We start from the raw sequence: 19,667 nt of genomic DNA, 5'->3' as shown, positions 1-19,667 counted from the left end.
AAGTTTTGGAATTTGGAGGGGCATTAGGGTAGGTTTGGAAAAGCAGCACTTACCTCCTTTCCTTCTCCCCCTGAGGTCTCAGGGATGGATATATAGTTGGGGAGTGAAAAAGGAGTGAATTGGCAAAGCACTCTCCATTTCCCACCCTTGACAGGCGCTAAGCTGGTAACATAAGAATTCTTGTAGTGAATTGGTTCACATAGCCCAGCATTTTGCTTCTGAAAAGTGGGCCATTGGATACCGTTGAAAGCCCACAATCAGAGCATGAAGGTGATACTGGAGACAGACAGATGATTGCCCCCAGCCCCAGGTGCCGGGAGGTGTATACACTCGGAATATGAAGGTTTCTTTTTAACCATCATTCCCTCTATTTCTGCTGTTCAGGTTGTAGGTGTTATTGCTGATGTAGCAAAAGAGCACCACTCAACAAGGAGATACTGGCCGGCTTGGGGAAGCCTCGAAAGCTTGCTGAAGTACAAAAATATTGAGAGGGGAAACTAAGGGAGGGGGGACTCCACAAACAGCCCAGTGGCCACAGAATGCTCACTGTTGTGGGGAGGCTGGGAGGGGGAATGGAGTATTTTGGAGGAAGGCATGGCTGTCTGTCTGGAACAGAAGCACTTCATACTTCAACATTTTCTTGGAGGTCCAACACGTTACGACTAACTGCTGATGACAAGACTCAATCCTTCATAAATTTGTCTTGCCCTTTAAAGATCTGTCTAAGCTAAATCATCACATCTTCATGTACTGATATCCATAAATTAATTCCATGCCAGACCGGGATCAGTAGTGCTCCTCATTCTTGAGAAACTCCCAACAAACCCCGCGACATTATTTAGAAGGCGAAGAAAACGTTTTACTTTACTGAAACTGAAATCTGTTTGGGACTTGCCTTAGAAATTCTTTCCTGCAGGTACTTCTGGGTGACTTCTGTAATTGTTTCCCAACGGAGGGAGGATTAGTGGAGATGTCACCAAACCGTTAGGAGGGCCTTGTTAGCCTTTCATCCTACCCCAGTCAAAGGTAGGCCACATGGGCCCCTGTTTGCCTGGCCTAAGACAAATATATCTTGGCTGAATCCTTATTACTGTGTGTCTGAGGGAAGCAGGGGAAAGTGTTCGCAGATACGTGAGAAGAAAATAAAATGGTGAAATAGAGACGCACCCTTTATATTGTTGGAATGCCTAAGGGCCTCTTGGAACTGAATTCAAATCTTATTGGAGATTACAGTGTGATAGAAAGAGAGCAAAAAGCAAGAAATAAATAAAGCAAGCTATGTGCATCGAGCTTTCAGAAAGGCTTGCAGTTAATTGGTAGAGCTTCTGCTTTGCACTCAGAAGTTTCCAGATTCAATCCCAGACATCTCCAGGTGGGGCTGACAGAGAACCCCCATCTGAAATCCTGGGGAGCTGCTACAAATAACGCTGACCCTAGAGAGACAAATGGTCTTACTCGGTGTAAGGCAGCTTCCTATGTAGCCAAGGCGAGTAAACCAAATGAGGCCAAGCGATTTTGTGAACTGTTCCACCATTATATTTTCAACAACTGGAATCATCATAATAATAAATCTTTTAATTCGATTTGTTTCTGAAATCGTGGCTTTCTGATATGTGCTGAATTCGGCATCTTGACATTGCTCATTTTTGAAAGCATTTATTCTTTACCAATATCTGTAGACGAAGAAAATAAATAGAGCGAGCATTGCAAATAAAGTAAGGTTTTTTTCATTTAGGAAACAAACCATTCTTTCCCATGTATGCCATACAATATTCAACTTCTAAAGTTGCTCTTTTACTTCTCTTCTTCATTCTACACGTTTTTGAGTTGTTGAGAAATACTTCTTGGCAGGAGTGGGGCGGAATATTCTCACCTGGGAGCCACATTTGCAAATGGAAAAGCAAGAGTTTTCACTGATAAATGACTTATCTGAACAGGTCATTGCAAATCTTCCAGGCTTCTTACTAATTTTGGTAATTGAATCCCTCCCTCCACCTGCTACTGCCTTATAGTGTACCACAGATTCCTACTAAGGGGGTTAGAAGCTCAGTGGCAATGTTAGCAGCTGATTTTGGCAAGTCTTAGCCATTGACTACAGACTGGCTGCTGCTGGAAATGTAATATTTTATTAAGTGCAGCCTGACCCAGCAAAGCCTTTCTTATTCTGGGCAAAAGCTGGACATAGAGAGCTCCTACACCTGCAGAATCTTCTCCACCTACTGCAGTATTTGGTACTGCTTCGCAACAAGCAGTGAAAATGTTCACTTACTGGAACCAATGACTTGTAATCAGGTCTCAATAATTATTGCACCAATGGATGTCTCTCTCACCCAAACGGATTCTCCTCAAATCCCTGTTGACCCCAGCCATTTATGCACATTATAGACAAAGGAGGCTGAGGAAATCTTCTCTCCCCAAGTTGTTTTAGGGTGATTTACTGTATGTGTGTATGCCTGTTTTGTCATTTTCCATCTTAATCCAAGTATAGTTAGCTCCTCTTCCTCCTCTCATTCAGAAATACTATTCTTGAGAAATGTGGCCAATATAACACAAGAAAGCTGGTACAAGTCTGAGCTTATTTTGTATTTTGGAGTCTGTTTTCTATTCTTTCCTATGTGATTCACCATCCCAGCCTGTAGGACTGGCTTTTGAAAGGTATAGCACTCATTCAAATGTCAACACACTCTTGCCCAGTTTTTTGAATTTGGTTTCTGCTACTTGTATGATCAATTTGTAGGTTGTGGTTAGAGTGATGGACCTGGGTTCAATTCCCACCTAGCTATGAACTTCACTGGGTAACTTTGGATCAATCACTGTCTCTCGGTCTAACAGGATTGTTGTGAAGATAAAATGGGGAGGAAGGGAACCATGCTCACTGCTTTCAGCTCACTGGAGGAAAGGCAGGATGTAAATGTAATAACAATAATACTCTGTTCAAGAAGACAGAAAATAATAGGTGTCTATATCTATTATTATATTCAGAGCATCTGTTGTCTTCCATATTGCACTGTCATTTGCTGAAGTGCAAAGTAATTGTTAATTAGATGGTCAATTGGATCCCATCTAACCTGTAAAATGAAGTACATTTCAAGTCCTAGACCATGTCAGTTGCTCACATATCTAGGTAGCTAACTAGATACACAAACACACACAAACTGTGGAAGAGTAGTTATACTGCGAAGTTTGGATCAAGTGCCAAAAAGCCATCTAAACAACTTTAATAAAAAAAAAAATATTTTAACTGGTGAAGCATAGATGGGAACTGGGAGCATCCTTGGTTTTGTCTGCCTTGTGACCTAGGGCTTGAACATTTAGTTGTGAAGGCATCACTAATGATGTGCTAGTTCTCAAGGATGTATCAGAGTGCTGCAGCTAACACCCGATAATATCGCTCACTCCAGTGCTGGCACACTTTGACTGCTTAGTGCAAGAATCCTAACTAAAACAAAACAAGTGGTCGTCTTCTTATAAGTATCATATCCACACACCTCTAGAAACAAGAACTTTAAAAAAGAGCAAGCAGTGCGTTTAGATATTTGGTTTGGTTTTGTGGACTTGCTTTTGTCTTGACCGTTGGCATTCTTTTGTAATTTTGAAATGAGGTTTGGTTAGTTTTGGACTGCTCCTTTTATAAAAACATTTTGCTGTATATGATGTATAGAGCCATATTCCTTTCTTGCTGGATCAAAGCTGTGAAGTCTTTGTACCCAGTTCTTCATTGTCCTGTTGTTCGGAACAATGATTCTACTGGAAATGGTGTAGGGGAGCCAAAGACTAGACTTGATCATCTACTATGCCACTGATTTCTTACCTCCAAATTCATACATCGTAGATTGTTCTTGTTGTTAATTGTCCACCCGTCATGGTGAAGGCTTCACCCTAAGGTCCCAGCGTGGGTTACAACACTAAAAAACCATAATTAAAAACTGTTTAAAACAACAATTTAAATCCATTCTTGCAACTCTGCTAAAATTTTTGTTGTTTTCTTGAAGGAGACTGATAAGATCTGGTATGAATTTTCTTAAATGTCCTCCTTTTGTTCTTCTCCTGGCTCCCATTACAAATGAGTTCACCTTGCCCCCTTCTGTGTCTTCACGTCCATCTCTTCCTGTGTTATTCTCCCCCTAACCACGGGTTATTAAGCTGTATTATTAAAGTGGCTTTTTAAGCCAGGATCCCTGGTTCAAATGTAACACCAAGCTGAGATTCTTTAAAAGAACTAAACTCATCAGTGGAATTTGCTGCCAAGGAGTGTGGTGGAGTCTCCTTCTTTGGAGGTCTTTAAGCAGAGGCTTGACAACCATATGTCAGGAGTGCTCTGATGGTGTTCCTGCTTGGCAGGGGGTTGGACTCGATGGCCCTTGTGGTCTCTTCCAACTCTATGATTCTATGATTCTATGATTCTATGATTCATCAGAAGTCCTCCCCTGCAGGGTGGAGGAGAGTATATGAGCCCAACGTTTCACTTGGGTTCATTGGTGTTCATTCACATCGTGCTGAGCTGTGCTTTTTGTATAACTGGGTCAGTATCAACTTTCAACTAGCTTTTTCTCTAACATTTTCTCCAGCTCTTGCTTCACTTCTCCCTCTCCTTGAAGGAGTCCAAGTATTTCGGCATCTATTCTTCCTGTTGCCCTCTGTTCTGGGAGGTCTGTTCTAAATCTGTTTTTTCATCTCATTCTGTGTAGGATAAGGTTAGCGTTAGCTAAAACTAGGCCTCTGTCTCTGTGTCTCCAGCTTTCTCAACATTTTCTCTTGAATGGCTTACCATAATCTCAGTTTGAATTTAGACAAGACTACATCCCTCCTTATACTTTTCCATCACTACTCCAAATATCACCATTCCCCAGTCTTCCAAATAAACACAACTCTGGGAACTCATTGATGCATCCTTCTTTCTTTTCCTGTCTGTCCTTGTTCAGTGTTGCCATTTCTTCAAAACTTCTAAAACTTTCCTCTTTTTCTTTTGCATCTGTTGCAAAAACAAAACAATATTTTTTAAAAAAACAAAACCCTTCATTCTTCGGCCATCTCTTACCTGAACAGTTACCATCTTCATTTTCACATTTATCAGATATTGGTGGTTTTTTTTAATTAATTCAATTTAAATAATAATAATAATATTTATTTATACCCCGCCCATCTGGCTGACTTTCCCCAGCCACTTTGGGTGGCTCCCAATCGAGTGTTAAAAACAATACAGCATTAATTTAATTTAAATTACATGCATCACAACATGATGAGCTTGGGTTGTTGTGTATAAGTTTTGTGTAGCTTCTGGGTTTCTTTTAACTCTTATTTGTAGAATGTGGGGTGGGGAGGTAGAAGGAAGGGATGGAATATGGGATGCTTCTCAAAGAGAAGTTTATTGTTTGTAGAACAACAGTAAAATAGATGGCCAACATGTGGCACACACTCAGGAAGACTAATATCCCATCGTCTCTTTGTTCAGCTGTCTTGTGCTTAAACTAAACAATCTGCTGCAACAAAGATGTTTGCCATGGTTTCTGCATGCGTACAGAATCAGGATACAGCAGTCTTGTGACTTAGGAGTTGTAACAGGAAACCTAGACTTGCGAGCTTAATTCGTGAAACATTTTCCAATAAAGCTGTTTTTTGCAACCCAGGAGAAATTTGTTTACAAATTCAACTAGTTCCCCTGAGTTACAATTGTGGCATCACGGTTTGGGATGGTATAAGCAAGTCAGGAACAAACTAGCTGCACATGTCAGCCTTTTTGCAAAATTTGATGCTGCCCTGATTTGTTTATAGCAGTACTAATGATATCAGTTTGCATGGCATTCTTTAACTGAAAAGAAAACCAATCTGTGATAGTCACACATGCAATAAAATCTCTGTTTTGAAACCTTAATTTTTCTCACAGTCTTGCTCAGTTTATTCTTTCTGTCTTGCTTACGATCGCTGCCCTGATTTCACGGAAGTGCAAAGAGACCTATCCAATTGGCCTTGCCCCTTTGGTTCACAATATTCACATATATGCTGCAGCCATGTGGGAGCCACCATGGGAAAGTGGCCCTCATGTGAATCGTGGGTTGTGTGAAGAGGGCTAATACATCTCACCACATATCTCATCCTTCCTCATGTTCTGTAGGAAACGCTGAAAGAAAATGCACGACTCCCTTTCACTTCCTTTGTTCCTGTTTCCTTCTAACATTTTCCTAAGGCTCTGGGAAGTTTGGATGCTTTATTCCCAATACTTAACACCTGGGCCTTTCACTTTTGTGCATTTTTACACTGAATATCCAGAATATTAATAAAGTGATGAAAAGTGTCGTTTCTACATGGCAAAGGACATTACCACATAACATTTCCCTCCATCAACTGGAAGAGTGTTTAAAGCAACAAACTGGAAGTGGGGGAACTGGCACATAGCAGAAGTGTTGGTAATAGCACTGGGGTAGGATAGGTGCTACAGCCATTTTATCACCTTGAGCCGATCACCACTCTGATCCAATTACTGCTCACGTGGCCCGATTTCTCCTAGTTGTTTGGGCTAGTAGCAGTCAACACTGGAATTCCCACTGCCTCCATAGAGATTGTGAATTGTTGGGTTCTATTAGTCACATCTCCTGAAATGACCAATACCCCCCCAATATCTATCAGTTTAGTTTGACTGTTTTCATTTGCACCAGGGCTAATTCAAATTTCTATTAAAATGCATTTCTTTTCCAGGCAGAGTTTGATATATATATTTTTGCACCATGAACAAGAAGAGCTAATTTATCTGATTTATGTTTTTTAATCCCACTGTTCTTTCTGGTCATTTCATATTTGTTATTGCCTTCTATAGTTTGCTACAGAAAGGTGAATCCTAGTCACAGTTATAAATATAGGAATCCATTTGAAAATGTATCTTGAACACAGAGTCTGTGTAAATCCTGTGTATAAATCTCTCCCCCAACATCCTTAGATGGGAAAATAGAGTAAAATCACTGGCGTATAAGAACTCAGTTTTCATTCACTGGAAAAGTAAGACCTAGTAAATATTATTATTGTTCACTTTATTTTAGTATGCTGCTTCATATTTTAGAAAATCTCAAAGTGGTTGACATTCCAGCAAAAAAACAACATTATATAAAAATACAAATTCCAAATTCAGTACAGCAGCAGCTGCTGCTAATCATCATTATCCACATTTTTAATAATATAATTAAGTAGTAAATATCTAAACAATGTACATAAGTCCATATATGTTTATGCTATAGAAACAGGTGTTCCTTGACTAGTCTAACGTGTTACAAGGTTTAGGATTATATTAATGAAAAATAAGATTTATCCCTATTTATTGATGAATAGATTCTTCATTCTTCCCAGTCTGCCTTTTCAGCTAAATAAGTTAAACAAGAACCATAAATCGGCGTTGTTCTCTGTTTTGGTTATTTGTAGTTTTCAGCTTTGAGGCAGGTAAAATTTTAAAATACTATGCATTTAATAAATTCATCATAAAATTGTGAATTGTGTGTGTGCTGAGCAACAGAAATTCAGCATTTGATTCCCCTCTTATTTTCATGACAGAGTACAGATTCTTTGTTGCCGTCTGTTGACACCTGCCAGTCTCCAGCTTTTCATGAGAGGAAACAGGTAAAGACCCAGCAAGAAACTGAGCAGATGTTTTCAATGATAGGTGAGAAAACCTCAGGCCTTCCTGTCCTTTAAAGAGATTAGATTAGAACAGGTGAGTTATACTTCTGGTAGTCCTACAATTATTCTCCTGGCATTGCAAAACAGCTCAGTAGCTTGCATGGGAACTGTGTTCAAAATACTCCATTACTCTGACAACCAAATATATTTGGTACATAGAAAGTACCAGATTATCGTCTGAGCAGCAATTCCCTCTGTCTGCCAGACATTTTTTAAAAAAATATTCTGTCAAAAACTGTAATTCACTGAGGACTACTGCTTTTGTCAGAATTCCATCTAGAGCCTGTTTCTTACGTTCTTCTTTATTTAGGGCTTCCCGTCTCTAAGAAATTCAACAATTTTATCAGAGCAACATTGCCCTCATTTCCCATCAGTTGACATGGCAACTGATGACATATGCAACTTGCTCCCATAGCAGCACAAGGGAAGGGGGCATCTGAGAGAAGGTTACATACCTTGCTCCTACATTGCCATTTGCGTGCTGCTATTGGAGTATGAATGCATCCATGTGAAATGAAATAGGATGAACCAACAACAATAAATGTTTTTGGGTGCAATCCTATTGTCTCTAGGAGGGGACCCCAAGGGCCATAGGATTTTGCAGAACTCCCTTTCTGCCAGCAGAGGGGGTTCCAGAGGTGGAACAGGGGGTCCACCTTGTTGCAGCTCCTAAAACCTTAGCAGCTGTCCCTCCTCCTGGTAGGAGGAGCAAATAAAGCTATTGGGAAGGTGGGGCCTTGGAGTCCACTGGATTCAAAGCCCTCCTCCCAACACATCCTAGGACACGTTGAAAAGTGCACATTCTGCATCCTCTAGCCTGCTCTGTAATTATGGTAAATCTTAAATATGATACGGCTTGTGCTAGTTTGAATTTTCCCGTGTTCTCATCAGGCTTTTTTTGCAAATATTGTTTAGTAGCCAGTCAGCCCACACATTTCTTTCTTAGTTCTTTTTTGGTAAATTGATGACCTGAGAGGGTGTGGAACTCCATCTTTCCCAGTGTCGTTGTTTGATTGCCTAGAGTCAATTCCTGCTCACCCAAGGTGAGGAGGAAAATGTATACAAGTCTGCATTAGCCATGCAAATATTTCTTTTATGATCCATAGATTTTAATAGTTCTTGCTAATCCGTTGTAATTATTGACACCTGTTTTGAACTAACCCCAGATGTGGCTCGTTGAATAACATTCCATGCCAAAATAATTTCTTAATAAAGAAGACGTAATTATTTCATTTTATTACATAACTGACCAAAAGAAGGGAGTTATTTTAGTAGCTTAGACTGCATGTGAGGCTCAACTTTTTGCACCATTTGGCAGAGAGGTATGATGGTGCTTCAAAACTGAGACTTTGTTTCTCACAAGTCAACATTACCATTTAGCTGCTCAAACAAAGAATAAGATCATTACTTATTCCTAGTGGATGGGTAAATACGGGTAAGTCTGGCAGTCAAGGAGAACTGCCAGAGCAATGACTCACGATAATATTTTCCTCTTTTTTCTGAGAATCCCATTTTCAATATCTCACAGAAAGGAGATGTGGAGCCAACATATAATCTGCCTGTAGCCTCTCTTGCTTCCCTTCTTTTTGCTGTGTGGTCAGAGCCTTGACATTAATGCCATTCCTGGTGGAGCCTTTTTTAGTTTGGATAATTTAGTTGTATACTTTTTTTTTCAAACATTCAGTGGATTATCAAATAGAATATAAAATACAAAATTCCATTCCAAGCAAGACTAGCTGGCACAGAAAATTTATATGCACACCAGTTTTTACTTATTCCCTCTGTCTGAAGCACTGGGTGCCTAGTTTTATTTCCTGCATATATATGGAGAGAGAGATACATAAACACACACACACAAACCCTACTTTTTCTCTTGGGTTTTTTTTTTTTTAAAGACTGTATTCTGAAATAATATGTTCCAGTGATAACACTATTACCAAAACATTTTAAATCACTGGTTTTTGATTCACTTCAGTGCAGTTCAGAGGAGTGCACACTCAAGATGACTGAGGGTCTATTTTTAAAAAAATTTGCCACTGACTCATAGCACGTAGCAGTTGCGGTAAAATCAGAACTACTTTTCCACTGGGAATTAAATGTGAGCAATTCAACTAAAGCTAATGGTTACTGTGAATCATTGAAAGCCTTCTAAGTTAGCTCCTCTGGTTTTAGTGAGGCCTTCAGTATAATTCCACACATTAACTTGGAAGTAACTATTTTCAGTGGGTCTTACTTCATAGTAAACACGTTACAACTTCATTCAGCCTTAGTCACAACTAACTTTATTTGGATTGTAGGAGAGTTGTGTTAGGCCTTCAGAAGAATAGATTTTTGCCTGCCTCCATCCCTGCTTCCAGCAGACAGTGAAGCCAGCCTAAACAACTTGGAGTTATCATTTGATTTAGACATTTGCAAGGTGAAGTTAACGGGAAAGTAAAAGTCTTCACTGTTATGTGACTCCACTTCTATGTCTAATTAGAGTCTCAAAGCATTTTAAAAAGCCATATAAGGTGAATCATCTCAGTAAACAGCCCTTGACGTGAAAAACCAACACCTTTGCGGTGGGGAGGATACCTTTGCAAACAAAGAAAGGTGGCTTTCTGCAGTCAGCCCTTTTCTCTAGCAGCACAGCAAGGGGTGACGGAAAAATCATTAACAGGCTCATCCTGCACTTTTCCCTTTTCCACACCTGCATACCACCATCCCCAATGCTGTAGCTTTATGGGCCATGAGGAGGCAGATTTGCCGCCATGAAACTCGGGAGCAAGCTGACAGCTGCAGAACAGCAGACACTAAAATGTAAAGGAGAGGAAGGGGAGAGATCACCTTTGAAGTCTACCAAAAGAAAAAGGGAAAACAGAAGGACTTTGACCATTTCTTTTTTTAATTATCTGTCTCAGGTACATTAAGATATGAGCCACTAGGGCAGGGTTTGTTTTGTTTTGAAATACGCATGTTACAGTTATGTGTGGATTCATAAGACCCTTCAAAATTAAAATTAAAATGTGCATTTAAAAATTACCATAGACTAGTGAGGGAAATGAGCCTTTTGAGCTAAAAACAGGTTGCATCATGGGGTGAAAATAGCAGCTGGGGGATTTTTGACAGGAAAGTGGATCAGGAGCAGGGCTCTGCAGCTGTATATCCTTTGGAATAAAAGTGAACGTATTGAACACATTTTTTAAAAAACACAGGATTAAAGCAATGTGTAGCTTGGTCTGTGGACGTCTGAATATTTTCAACTCCTATCCTGGGTTATAATTAATTTACCTTCTTTCCCTCCCACCCCATCACTTTGAATAATGTCACAGCAGTAGATAACAGTTGCAGTGCATTAACCTGAAATTACGAGTCACACACCTCAATAAGAAAAACTGCCTTATCAATGAACTCAAGGTTGGCCAACATTAAGATGTCTTATGTCCATGGATGCCCTCTATTGGTTTACTGCAGAAAAGCATTCACCAATAATTATTGAATAGACGGCTTCAAATATTCTTGAATGCTGCCGGAAGTCAGGTGATTTATTGTTTTATTCCACAAGAGTAATTACTTTCGTGTACTGCCTTGGCTAACAGTTTATCTTTCTTACATCTTCATAGATTTTAATGGATTTTTAATAATAATAATTTAAAAAAACAACCGTTGGCAGAACCGAAGAGGCAGCTGTGTTTATTTGTCACAGAGCAAAAATAGAAAAGAAAAATGGATCATATGGTTGCCTTTGTAACCTCTTTTTTGTGGTGGGGGTGTTTCCCCCTTGCTTACAGGTGGGTTTCTCCCCCAATTTCCCCCCCCACAGTTGCTGCTTTCTTGGCTTTCTGAAGTGCAGAAAAGACTTGGAGAGCCATCTAGGACTCAGCAGGTGGTGAGTTCTTTCCTGTAATCTTTATCAGGCTTGCCCCATCCCACCTCTGTCTTCAGAGGAAGATAGTAGTAATAGTTGTTGTTGTTGTTTTGAGGTGGGGGGGGGACACGGGTTAGTGGGGGAAGTCCTATTTATTCTCTGTCTGGAGAAGCCAGAGTGTTACAGTATGGAGGAGAATTTCCGAAGAGTCAAGCTCAAGCTGAGGCCCAAAGGAGGAGAAAGGGGAGCCTTTATTATGATAATAGCGATGAGCTGGGTAAAAAGAGCTCTCACAATGGGGCTAGGCTACTGTGCCTTCAGCTGCTTCCTGCTAGGAAGATTCACAAGTCTCCTTTACATAGGATGATTAGAGAACTACAAAGTCAAGGGGAGTGGTGGGTTTCACTCTCTTATCTGGAGCCCATCCAGCTTAACAGTTCTGACTCTCCAAGACTGCTGCTTTTATCAGCCCAGCCTGTGAGGTTATATTAAATGATAAATGTTTGGCGCTCAATATAGTGTCATTTACTCTCCCAACCCCCCTAAAATCATGGGTCTGATACCGAGAAGCAAACAAAGCCCTTTGCACTACAATTGATTTTGGTGGGACTTTATTTAACAGCAGCAAAACTAGGACGCAGGCATTGATACTGTTTAATTTGCCTAATTGTCCATGCGCCCTTCATTGTAAAGAGGGGTGAGGGGAATTAGTTAATTTTGGGGAAGTTTGCTCCTTAACCATGCCAGGGGTGGGTCAACATTGCCTTTCTTTCAAAAGGTTCCCCTCTTGCATTTTCCTCCAGGATACTCAGCCTCCTCCTAAAGGTGTAATCAGGCTTCCTAATCAGTTATGTAGATAGAGAGCAGGTTTGGGGCTGCCTCCCATTTAGGACTATAAATCTCGGCTTACATTGATCACCTTTTCCTGTAGGTCTTTCTTTTGAAACCCTTTTATATTATTACTGTTTCATCATTTAGATGATTTCAGACCCCAATGTTTCCCAAGGAATAAGAATCGAGCATCATATGTACTGTTATATAAGCATGTGCGTCACAATAATAGATTAATATTGTTCCTGCATATCAGCTCAAAGTATTGCAGAGATTTCTGCATTAATGGATTCATTGGATTTTATGCAGTGAGAGTGAGAGACAACAGTTCTTCCTCTTTAAGTCGTTGAAAAGTATAGCAGATGTTTTGTTTTGGCCAATTTTTCCTGTTGAAATTCAACTGGACTGACAAAGTGGGCCTTTTAATCATACAAGGACAGGAGAAGATTTCTGAAAATTTTTGTAGAGGGTAGAAAACTATTGCATTTTAAAGTAATATACATATCACATACCTGTCTTTATTATTTTGCTATTCAGGTCAATAAAAATGTTAAGTATTATGGTAAAATACATTGACTATCTTGCACACGGTCACACTTGGTGGGTGCCCCTTAATGAATGAAAGTGTTCAATGGAGGTCTAAAGTTTTGAAAAGGACCTCCTTCAGCCAAACCCTGTTCTGTTAATACGCCACTGACATCTTACAGTGCCATCTTAACCACATCTACTCAGTCCCATTGAATTCAGTGTTTCTTGCTCCCAGGTTACTAGCGTTACAACTGCAGTCTTAAATAAGTTTTGAATAGGAAGTTACCTTAGGCCTTTTGTAGTGGTATTGCTTTAACAAGATCATTATTTAGTATAATTAAATAGCACTTGAGAATGTTCAAAAAACATCACGTACATTATCTTAGCATTCCTTACAAAACTGCCCTGAGAGATAGACCAGAATTTATAACATCATATTGCAGATGAGAGCCAAGGCTGGAAAATTATGGTTTACCTTTGGCTTCCTAGTCAGTTGGAATTGGGCCAAAGTTTTAAGCATGTTCCGGAATCTAGACTTGGCCAGTATCTTTGTAGACCAAACTTTGACGTTATCCCAAGTGCTTCATCAGGCTAGATGTTAAACAGAGGAATTGGCTGGGTAGGGGGGGCAAGAAAAAGAAATGCAATTAAGCATCTCAAAACTTCCCAGCACCACAATTTACACGGGGGATAAAAGAAAGTACTCTTTATTTTATCCATTTCCATTGCCTCAAGGAGGTGATGTTTATCTGCACAGAGTTCCTGACTAAGGAAAGTTTTGTTCCTGAGAAAAGCTTGCAGTACAATTAAGGATGAGATGAAGGAGCCAAGCCATGAATGATCTACGAACAATTTATTCTGGAGTAGTCCTGCTGGCATTGGTGGCTTTACTGTACATATGGTTGTAGAGCACATATATTTGTAGATAGAATTGGACTTTGCCCATATGTCAGGAGTGCTCTGATGGTGTTTCCTGCTTGGCAGGGGGTTGGACTCGATGGCCCTTGTGGTCTCTTCCAACTCTATGATTCTATGATTCTATTCTATGATTCTATGAATGCAGCTGTAAGTTGTGTGCCTGCTGCTATGCTCACTTTGGGTTGTGTCAAATGCTGCTGTTCCGCTCATGCAAGAGACTTCCACTTGTGCAATGGGACTTCCCCTCTCTCTCCACCCCCAGCCCCACACATGCCCTCAAAATCTTCTCCACAAGGTTGGAGAACCCTCCAGATTTTGGGAGCACACAGGGGGAGGAGAGGAAGGGGAAGTCTTGATGTGTAAGTAGAACTCTGCTGAGGCAGCTCTGCATACAACCCTGTGACTTTCCCCCGCTTTCTTTCTGAAAGCTGCACACACACACCCTCCTCAAAACTTCAAGGTCTCCATACAGGTCATCCCTCCAGGACATAACATCTCAGTAGTACTGAAGCAGGCTGCAACCACGGTGTCACTTTCTGTCGGTGGCCAGTGATGATATTCCCATTCTTGTGGTGCTTTCCAGCATTTGTAAATACTTTTAGCATTCCTCTCCTTTGCTTATCCCTGAGCTGATTGAGATGGAACAGAGCCTTCAAAGCTCATTCACCTAACGCCATTCTACATGTAGCACCAAGTGAACAAGCCCTGAAAGATCAGTGGGCTCACATGCTCCCTTCTCCCTTTGCACACCACATTTCTTTTCTTCCTTTCCTGGTTTATGTCACACCATAGTTCATAATTCCATTGGAACTGGCAAACTCTGGAAACTGCTTCACAGAGACTGTTCTCATGCATTTCATATTTTATCCATTAAGTAAGGCTGAGGCTCCAAAAAATGAATGTGCAGATTGTCGGGATGTGATTACATGCTAGGAGATGATATATTTATTAGATATTTTCCTTCCTTCCTCATGTTTGTGAGTTCAGCAGAGTGCCATCCCTTTGCAGCTTAAAGGGAAAGCTTAGATAGGCTAGTGTATAAGCTCTAACATGCTTTTTTATTATTACTGACAGAAGAAAACATGCAAACAAAATCGGAAATATGAACAGCAACTTCACTCATTGCACCATATATATTATTTTTCTCTTCTTAACATGGCATTATCCAGGAGGTGAGTTTGGTAATAACTTTGCACAACATAGAGGCAATTTGTCTAGTATACCACTTTATAAATGGCTTTTATGACTCTGTGCTTAAACTACCATGCTGGCAAAGCCTATTGTAGTTTTGCCAAAGCTAAAAGAAGCCCTTTAAGGATCATGGTAAAAAGCAGTTGTGATTTCATGCAACTAAATCCCATAAGTTATCAAAACTTACTTCAGAATAAACCTAGCCAGATTTGAGTTTATTATGGAAAACAATGCTGTCTGTTCAAACAGTTGTTGCATTAAAAGCTTTCAAAAGAGGCTTTAAAATGTATAGGCAATGAATAACAGAATTTTTAGAGGCTATAAGTCTTTTTTCCAGAAGAGTTAGGGTGAAGCATTAGCAACCGAGTCTACCAGCAATCATCCTAAGAATTCATAATCTGTTTTCCTGAAATGATGGTGAAGACTGTTACGGTCACAGCTTGCAGCCTTAATAAATATCTAATATAATGTTCAGTAGTTTACAGTAATTTACAGTAGTTGACCATCTTTGGCTGAACTTGGTAGCCAAAGCAAAAACCATAGTTCTCTGTCCTTGCTCCTTCTGTTTCTGAGGTTTTCTGGCCTCACAGCTGCTGAGGAAGGTCCTGCCTGGGCAGCAAAGTGTTTGCCCATTTGCTTGCTTCTTTGCTAAATAAATAAAGCCCCTCCTCCCTTGCCCTGGACAGGCCTGATACGTTCTCATAATAGTAGATCTCTCAAAGAGATTCTTTGGACAGTTTCCTTTTTGAATAGTAGCAGGTGGGATTGTGTATAATACATAGAATGAATGTTTATATGTTTCCTTTTAGCAGCTCAACGGATTAGACAAAAATTCATTGCACAGCATGTGGGGTCCAGTGAGCTGGGGATGACCTACACTAAAATGAACTTCAGCCTGTTTTATTTTTGTGATGCTCAAAGTTTTTAGCAAATATATTTTGCTGACTGGCTGCCTTGGTGAGCTGGCCACACTTGAGGATAGCCTCCTTATTGCAGAAATGGTGGTTGGTGGCCAGTGATACGTATATTGAAGCCCACATCAGTTCGCAGGAACAAGAAGGTACCATTCAAATTAAAAATGACTCTTCTTGCATTGCATTAGCCACATGAAAGAGAGAAAAAGAGAGAGATGGTGCCAAGAAACATTCTTAGGATCAGTTGTGGAAGGATCAAACTCTAATGAGATACTTTGTGGGCAAAATGTGTAACTCTACTGTGCCCCAGAGCAACCATTGGCTTCCTTGCTTTCATGCACACTTAAAACAACTATAATGCATTGCCACTAAATCAAGTAGATTGTGGGTGGGAACTCAAAGCAGCTAGGACAATACCTGCTCTATTTTTAAGGATCTATTATCCATGTTTCTTTTCTTGATTTGTTTTTTGTTTGGTGCTATCTAGGCTCCTAGAACAAAACGGACAGTTTACAGATGTCAGAACACAGCAGAGTGTGCATGATCTGGTTAGTAATCACAACAATCAGCTATGAAAAATGTTGCATTCTATACAGGCAAACATTATTCGATATGCCTTTGATTTGAATTAGGCCCCTGTCTTTGTTTATGCCACTTGATACTTTATGTTGTTTAACCTAAAGGTTATAACACTAAAGTAAACTTGACTTACCTGTGGAGTTTTAAGAAATAATTCCCCAAAGTGTGTTAATGGCATTTAGCACTTAAACGCACCAGTGGATGTTGAACTCAGCACTGAATCGCTGTTCAAAGAGCACACTTTACCCGGGATATAACCACATGGAAACTCTGTATTTAGGAAAATAAGGAACCTACATTTACTGCAGGAAAAATCCTAGTTCTAACCAAGTAAGGTGGAGAATGCCAGGAGCCATGCTTGCTTGTGTATTTTAGCAGGAAAGACACAGTGTTTTGCCGCCTGAGGCGAAATGGGAAGGTGTTGCTCTGAACGTGCACCACACGCTGTCTTCCCCCACTTGCCTCCCCCGCCAAAGCCTTGCTTACATGGGCACAGCTGTAGCTTCTGGGTCTGTTTTGCGAGAGCCCTGAAAAATGTCACAGCGATCTTGCCGGAACCTGGATCCTGTTGCAGCTGATTCTCCTTGCCTCTCCGGCATCAGTGCAGCACGTCCCAGAGGCATCCCTTGGATTCTACCACCTGAGGCAGATGCCTCAGTCTGCCTTATGGATGGGGTGGCCCTGTTTGAGATTGGTCAGCAATTGAAGCAGCAGGGCACAGCTGACAAGAGTAAGAGTTTTCACTACCAGTAGGTGAATCTTGGAAGAGAACCAGAAAAAAATGCCTGAGAGATGGGTGTATTAACAACTACTACAAAATGATAACGGGAGCCATCCCGATCCTTCATAACACACACACACACACACACACACACCGACCTGACACTTTGGAGGTTGTGTGTGGTCAACTGTATTAAGTTAGAAGTATCCACAGTTCTCCTCTTTTAAGGTTCAAATAGCAATAGGTTTGAGTTTTGAATTTAGTAAATAGGATTGTTAGATTTCATGTTAGACTCATTTTTAATCATTTTAATTGCTTCAAAATGACATTTTAAAAAGCCTTGCATTATACTAATTTTGTTTTCATTGTCTCAAGATGAATTATTTGTATCCAAATTTCCATCAACGATCTGGAATGAATCAGGGCAACAGCTTAATAGAGGAAAACTTGGTTCCATCTTTAGTAAGTAGAAACCTGCAGGAAATGCATTGCAAGGATTCCACCAAAACATTAAGAATTTTGAAAGAAAACAAAAAGATGTTGAAGCAACATAAAGATAGAAGTGTTCTTGAAATGTGAGTACATGTAACCTGTAGACTGAGGCTTGTGTCCATTCAATCTTTTACCTGGTAGATGGATATCACAACTTAAATAAAGTTGTAATTTCTAATAATGTTATTTTCAGTTTCCCTGATAGAGTTGAAACTCAGAACATCTCTACCTTTGCCCAGCCTGAAATGGTTCCTGTGCCTTTAACTCTGGGAGATGGTGCTCTCTATGCTCAAGTTGTGGTAGGTTCATACTTCTTTCTTCCTTTCCTCTATCGAGTCCATTACTTACTATGATGTCAGTAATTCACAGAACCTGGTTTATCAGGCTCATCTAAAAGAAACCTTATTGGAAAGGAAACAATGGGTCTTTAATGTGAATGGGCATTCTGTAAAATAAAAAAATGCAGTTTTCATACATCTCTTCTCAATGTTACTATAATTTTGTACAGACAAATTTGCAGTACCTGCCATACATTTCAAATTAATCCAATCGTGTATGTGTGTGTAATTTTTTTTTTTTTGCAATACAAGTCAAATAGGCCTCTTATCTCAGAGGTAAAAAATATTTTTTTGTGAAGTACAACATGCTTTTTCCAGCCATTTATATATAGGATCAGTACTACAATTGTTGGCATTGTGAAACAGCTGTTGCTCAAGCTTATATTACTGTTCATGCGCATATGCTATTTTCTTGGTTGTTAAATTGGTCATACCATATGGCGTAATTTATTAATATACAGCTGAACTGTACATTGTTGCTTTTTAGGAAACCACACCATTAAACACATATTGGACAAATTATGTTGACAATGACTCCATCATCAACAGTGAAAAACAGTAACTACAAGTGGGATCTTTTGAAAATAATCTGCTCTGTAGATTATTGTGATTAGTGTTGAGATTGGTGTGTGTGTAAGTGTTCCCCTACCATCCCTTTCTTTACTTAAAAGTTGAGAACATTTTTGAAAAGATAACTATATAACTTTTATTAATGCATAGGGTTCTTTTTTTCTTTGTTGAAATTTTGGGCATTGCAATGTATTTCCCCAAAAAAATGTGATTTATTGTTATGCATTTATTCTCTCTCTCTCTCATAACTCCATATGCAAGTCTTGTTTTAATTCCTAAAAACCCCCACAACCCTTTGCATCCTTTCCACTGTGTTGCTTAAATCTGTAGGGGCATCAGTTGTGATAAATACTTTTTTAAATAAATAAACAACAACACTTTTAAATTCCAAGTTGTGCAAGATAATACTATCATTCTTTCATTAATTAAGAGGATGAAGAGCACAAATGACTGTTCCTTCCATTCCCTACTCTTAAATACGTTTCTTTGCCAACATCCACATGTACTAAGGACTCTTCCCAGAAACTCTGAGGTTCTTTCTTCCACCACCACACCAGTGCCAGAGGGCACAAGAGACAGACCAACCTTGCTGGAACACACACTTCAGAAACCAAATGTGGCAACTTTAATTGCGAGATCATCATTTCCAAAGGGCCTTGCCTATGATATGTTTACAAGAGTATTTCATCCCCTAATAGGCTTCAGTTAGTGCTGGGTTACCTGCTCTCTGCTCTAGGTCTTGCTCTTCAACCTTAGGGGTCATGTGGGAGTTCCATGACTGGAAGCCACTAGAGAGCGATTTGAATTGGGGCCATGATGCAGGGGGCAAGGGCAAATCCATTCCAAGACATTCGGCTGCCTGAGGCAAAAGACGATGAGTGGGCACACACAGCCAGTTCTATGTGCAAAGACTGACTGGACTGGTAAATACATCTGACTTGAGCAATGACAACAGTTGTGCATCTTCCAGTGCACATGACCTCCTCCCCCACCCCAAAGCTTTTTTTTTAGCTGTGAAGGGAAATATTTATGAGCTAAGCCTGTAAATTTTTCACTGTATGGCTAACAGCAGAGAA

The 19,667-nt window shown here is 40.0% G+C and overlaps 1 protein-coding gene across 3 annotated transcripts in view; it reads left to right on the top strand.

Annotated features, from left to right (window-relative positions):
• Positions 1 to 18,982, top strand: part of LOC128410738 (uncharacterized) — a 48,445-nt gene extending 29,463 nt beyond the window's left edge. The window contains exons 5-12 of one of the 3 annotated variants that reach the window (XM_053382380.1): positions 7,537 to 7,602; positions 11,465 to 11,530; positions 12,313 to 12,357; positions 14,861 to 14,958; positions 16,379 to 16,439; positions 17,615 to 17,766; positions 17,877 to 17,982; positions 18,509 to 18,982. In XM_053382380.1, the coding sequence (XP_053238355.1) occupies positions 7,537 to 7,602; positions 11,465 to 11,530; positions 12,313 to 12,357; positions 14,861 to 14,958; positions 16,379 to 16,439; positions 17,615 to 17,766; positions 17,877 to 17,982; positions 18,509 to 18,583 (669 nt within the window). In that variant the 3' untranslated portion in view covers positions 18,584 to 18,982. Of the gene's footprint in view, positions 1 to 7,536; positions 7,603 to 11,464; positions 11,531 to 12,312; positions 12,358 to 14,860; positions 14,959 to 16,378; positions 16,440 to 17,566; positions 17,767 to 17,876; positions 17,983 to 18,508 lie in introns of all 3 variants that reach the window. The other 2 variants (XM_053382378.1, XM_053382379.1) reach the window with 2 other exon arrangements.
• Positions 18,983 to 19,667: the final 685 nt, after the last annotated feature.

Source organism: Podarcis raffonei, chromosome 3 (assembly GCF_027172205.1).
Source record: "Podarcis raffonei isolate rPodRaf1 chromosome 3, rPodRaf1.pri, whole genome shotgun sequence".
In the NCBI taxonomy this organism is placed as follows: domain Eukaryota; kingdom Metazoa; phylum Chordata; class Lepidosauria; order Squamata; family Lacertidae; genus Podarcis; species Podarcis raffonei.
Note: the sequence above shows the minus strand (reverse complement) of the source record. Positions and strands in the feature narration are given on the sequence as shown.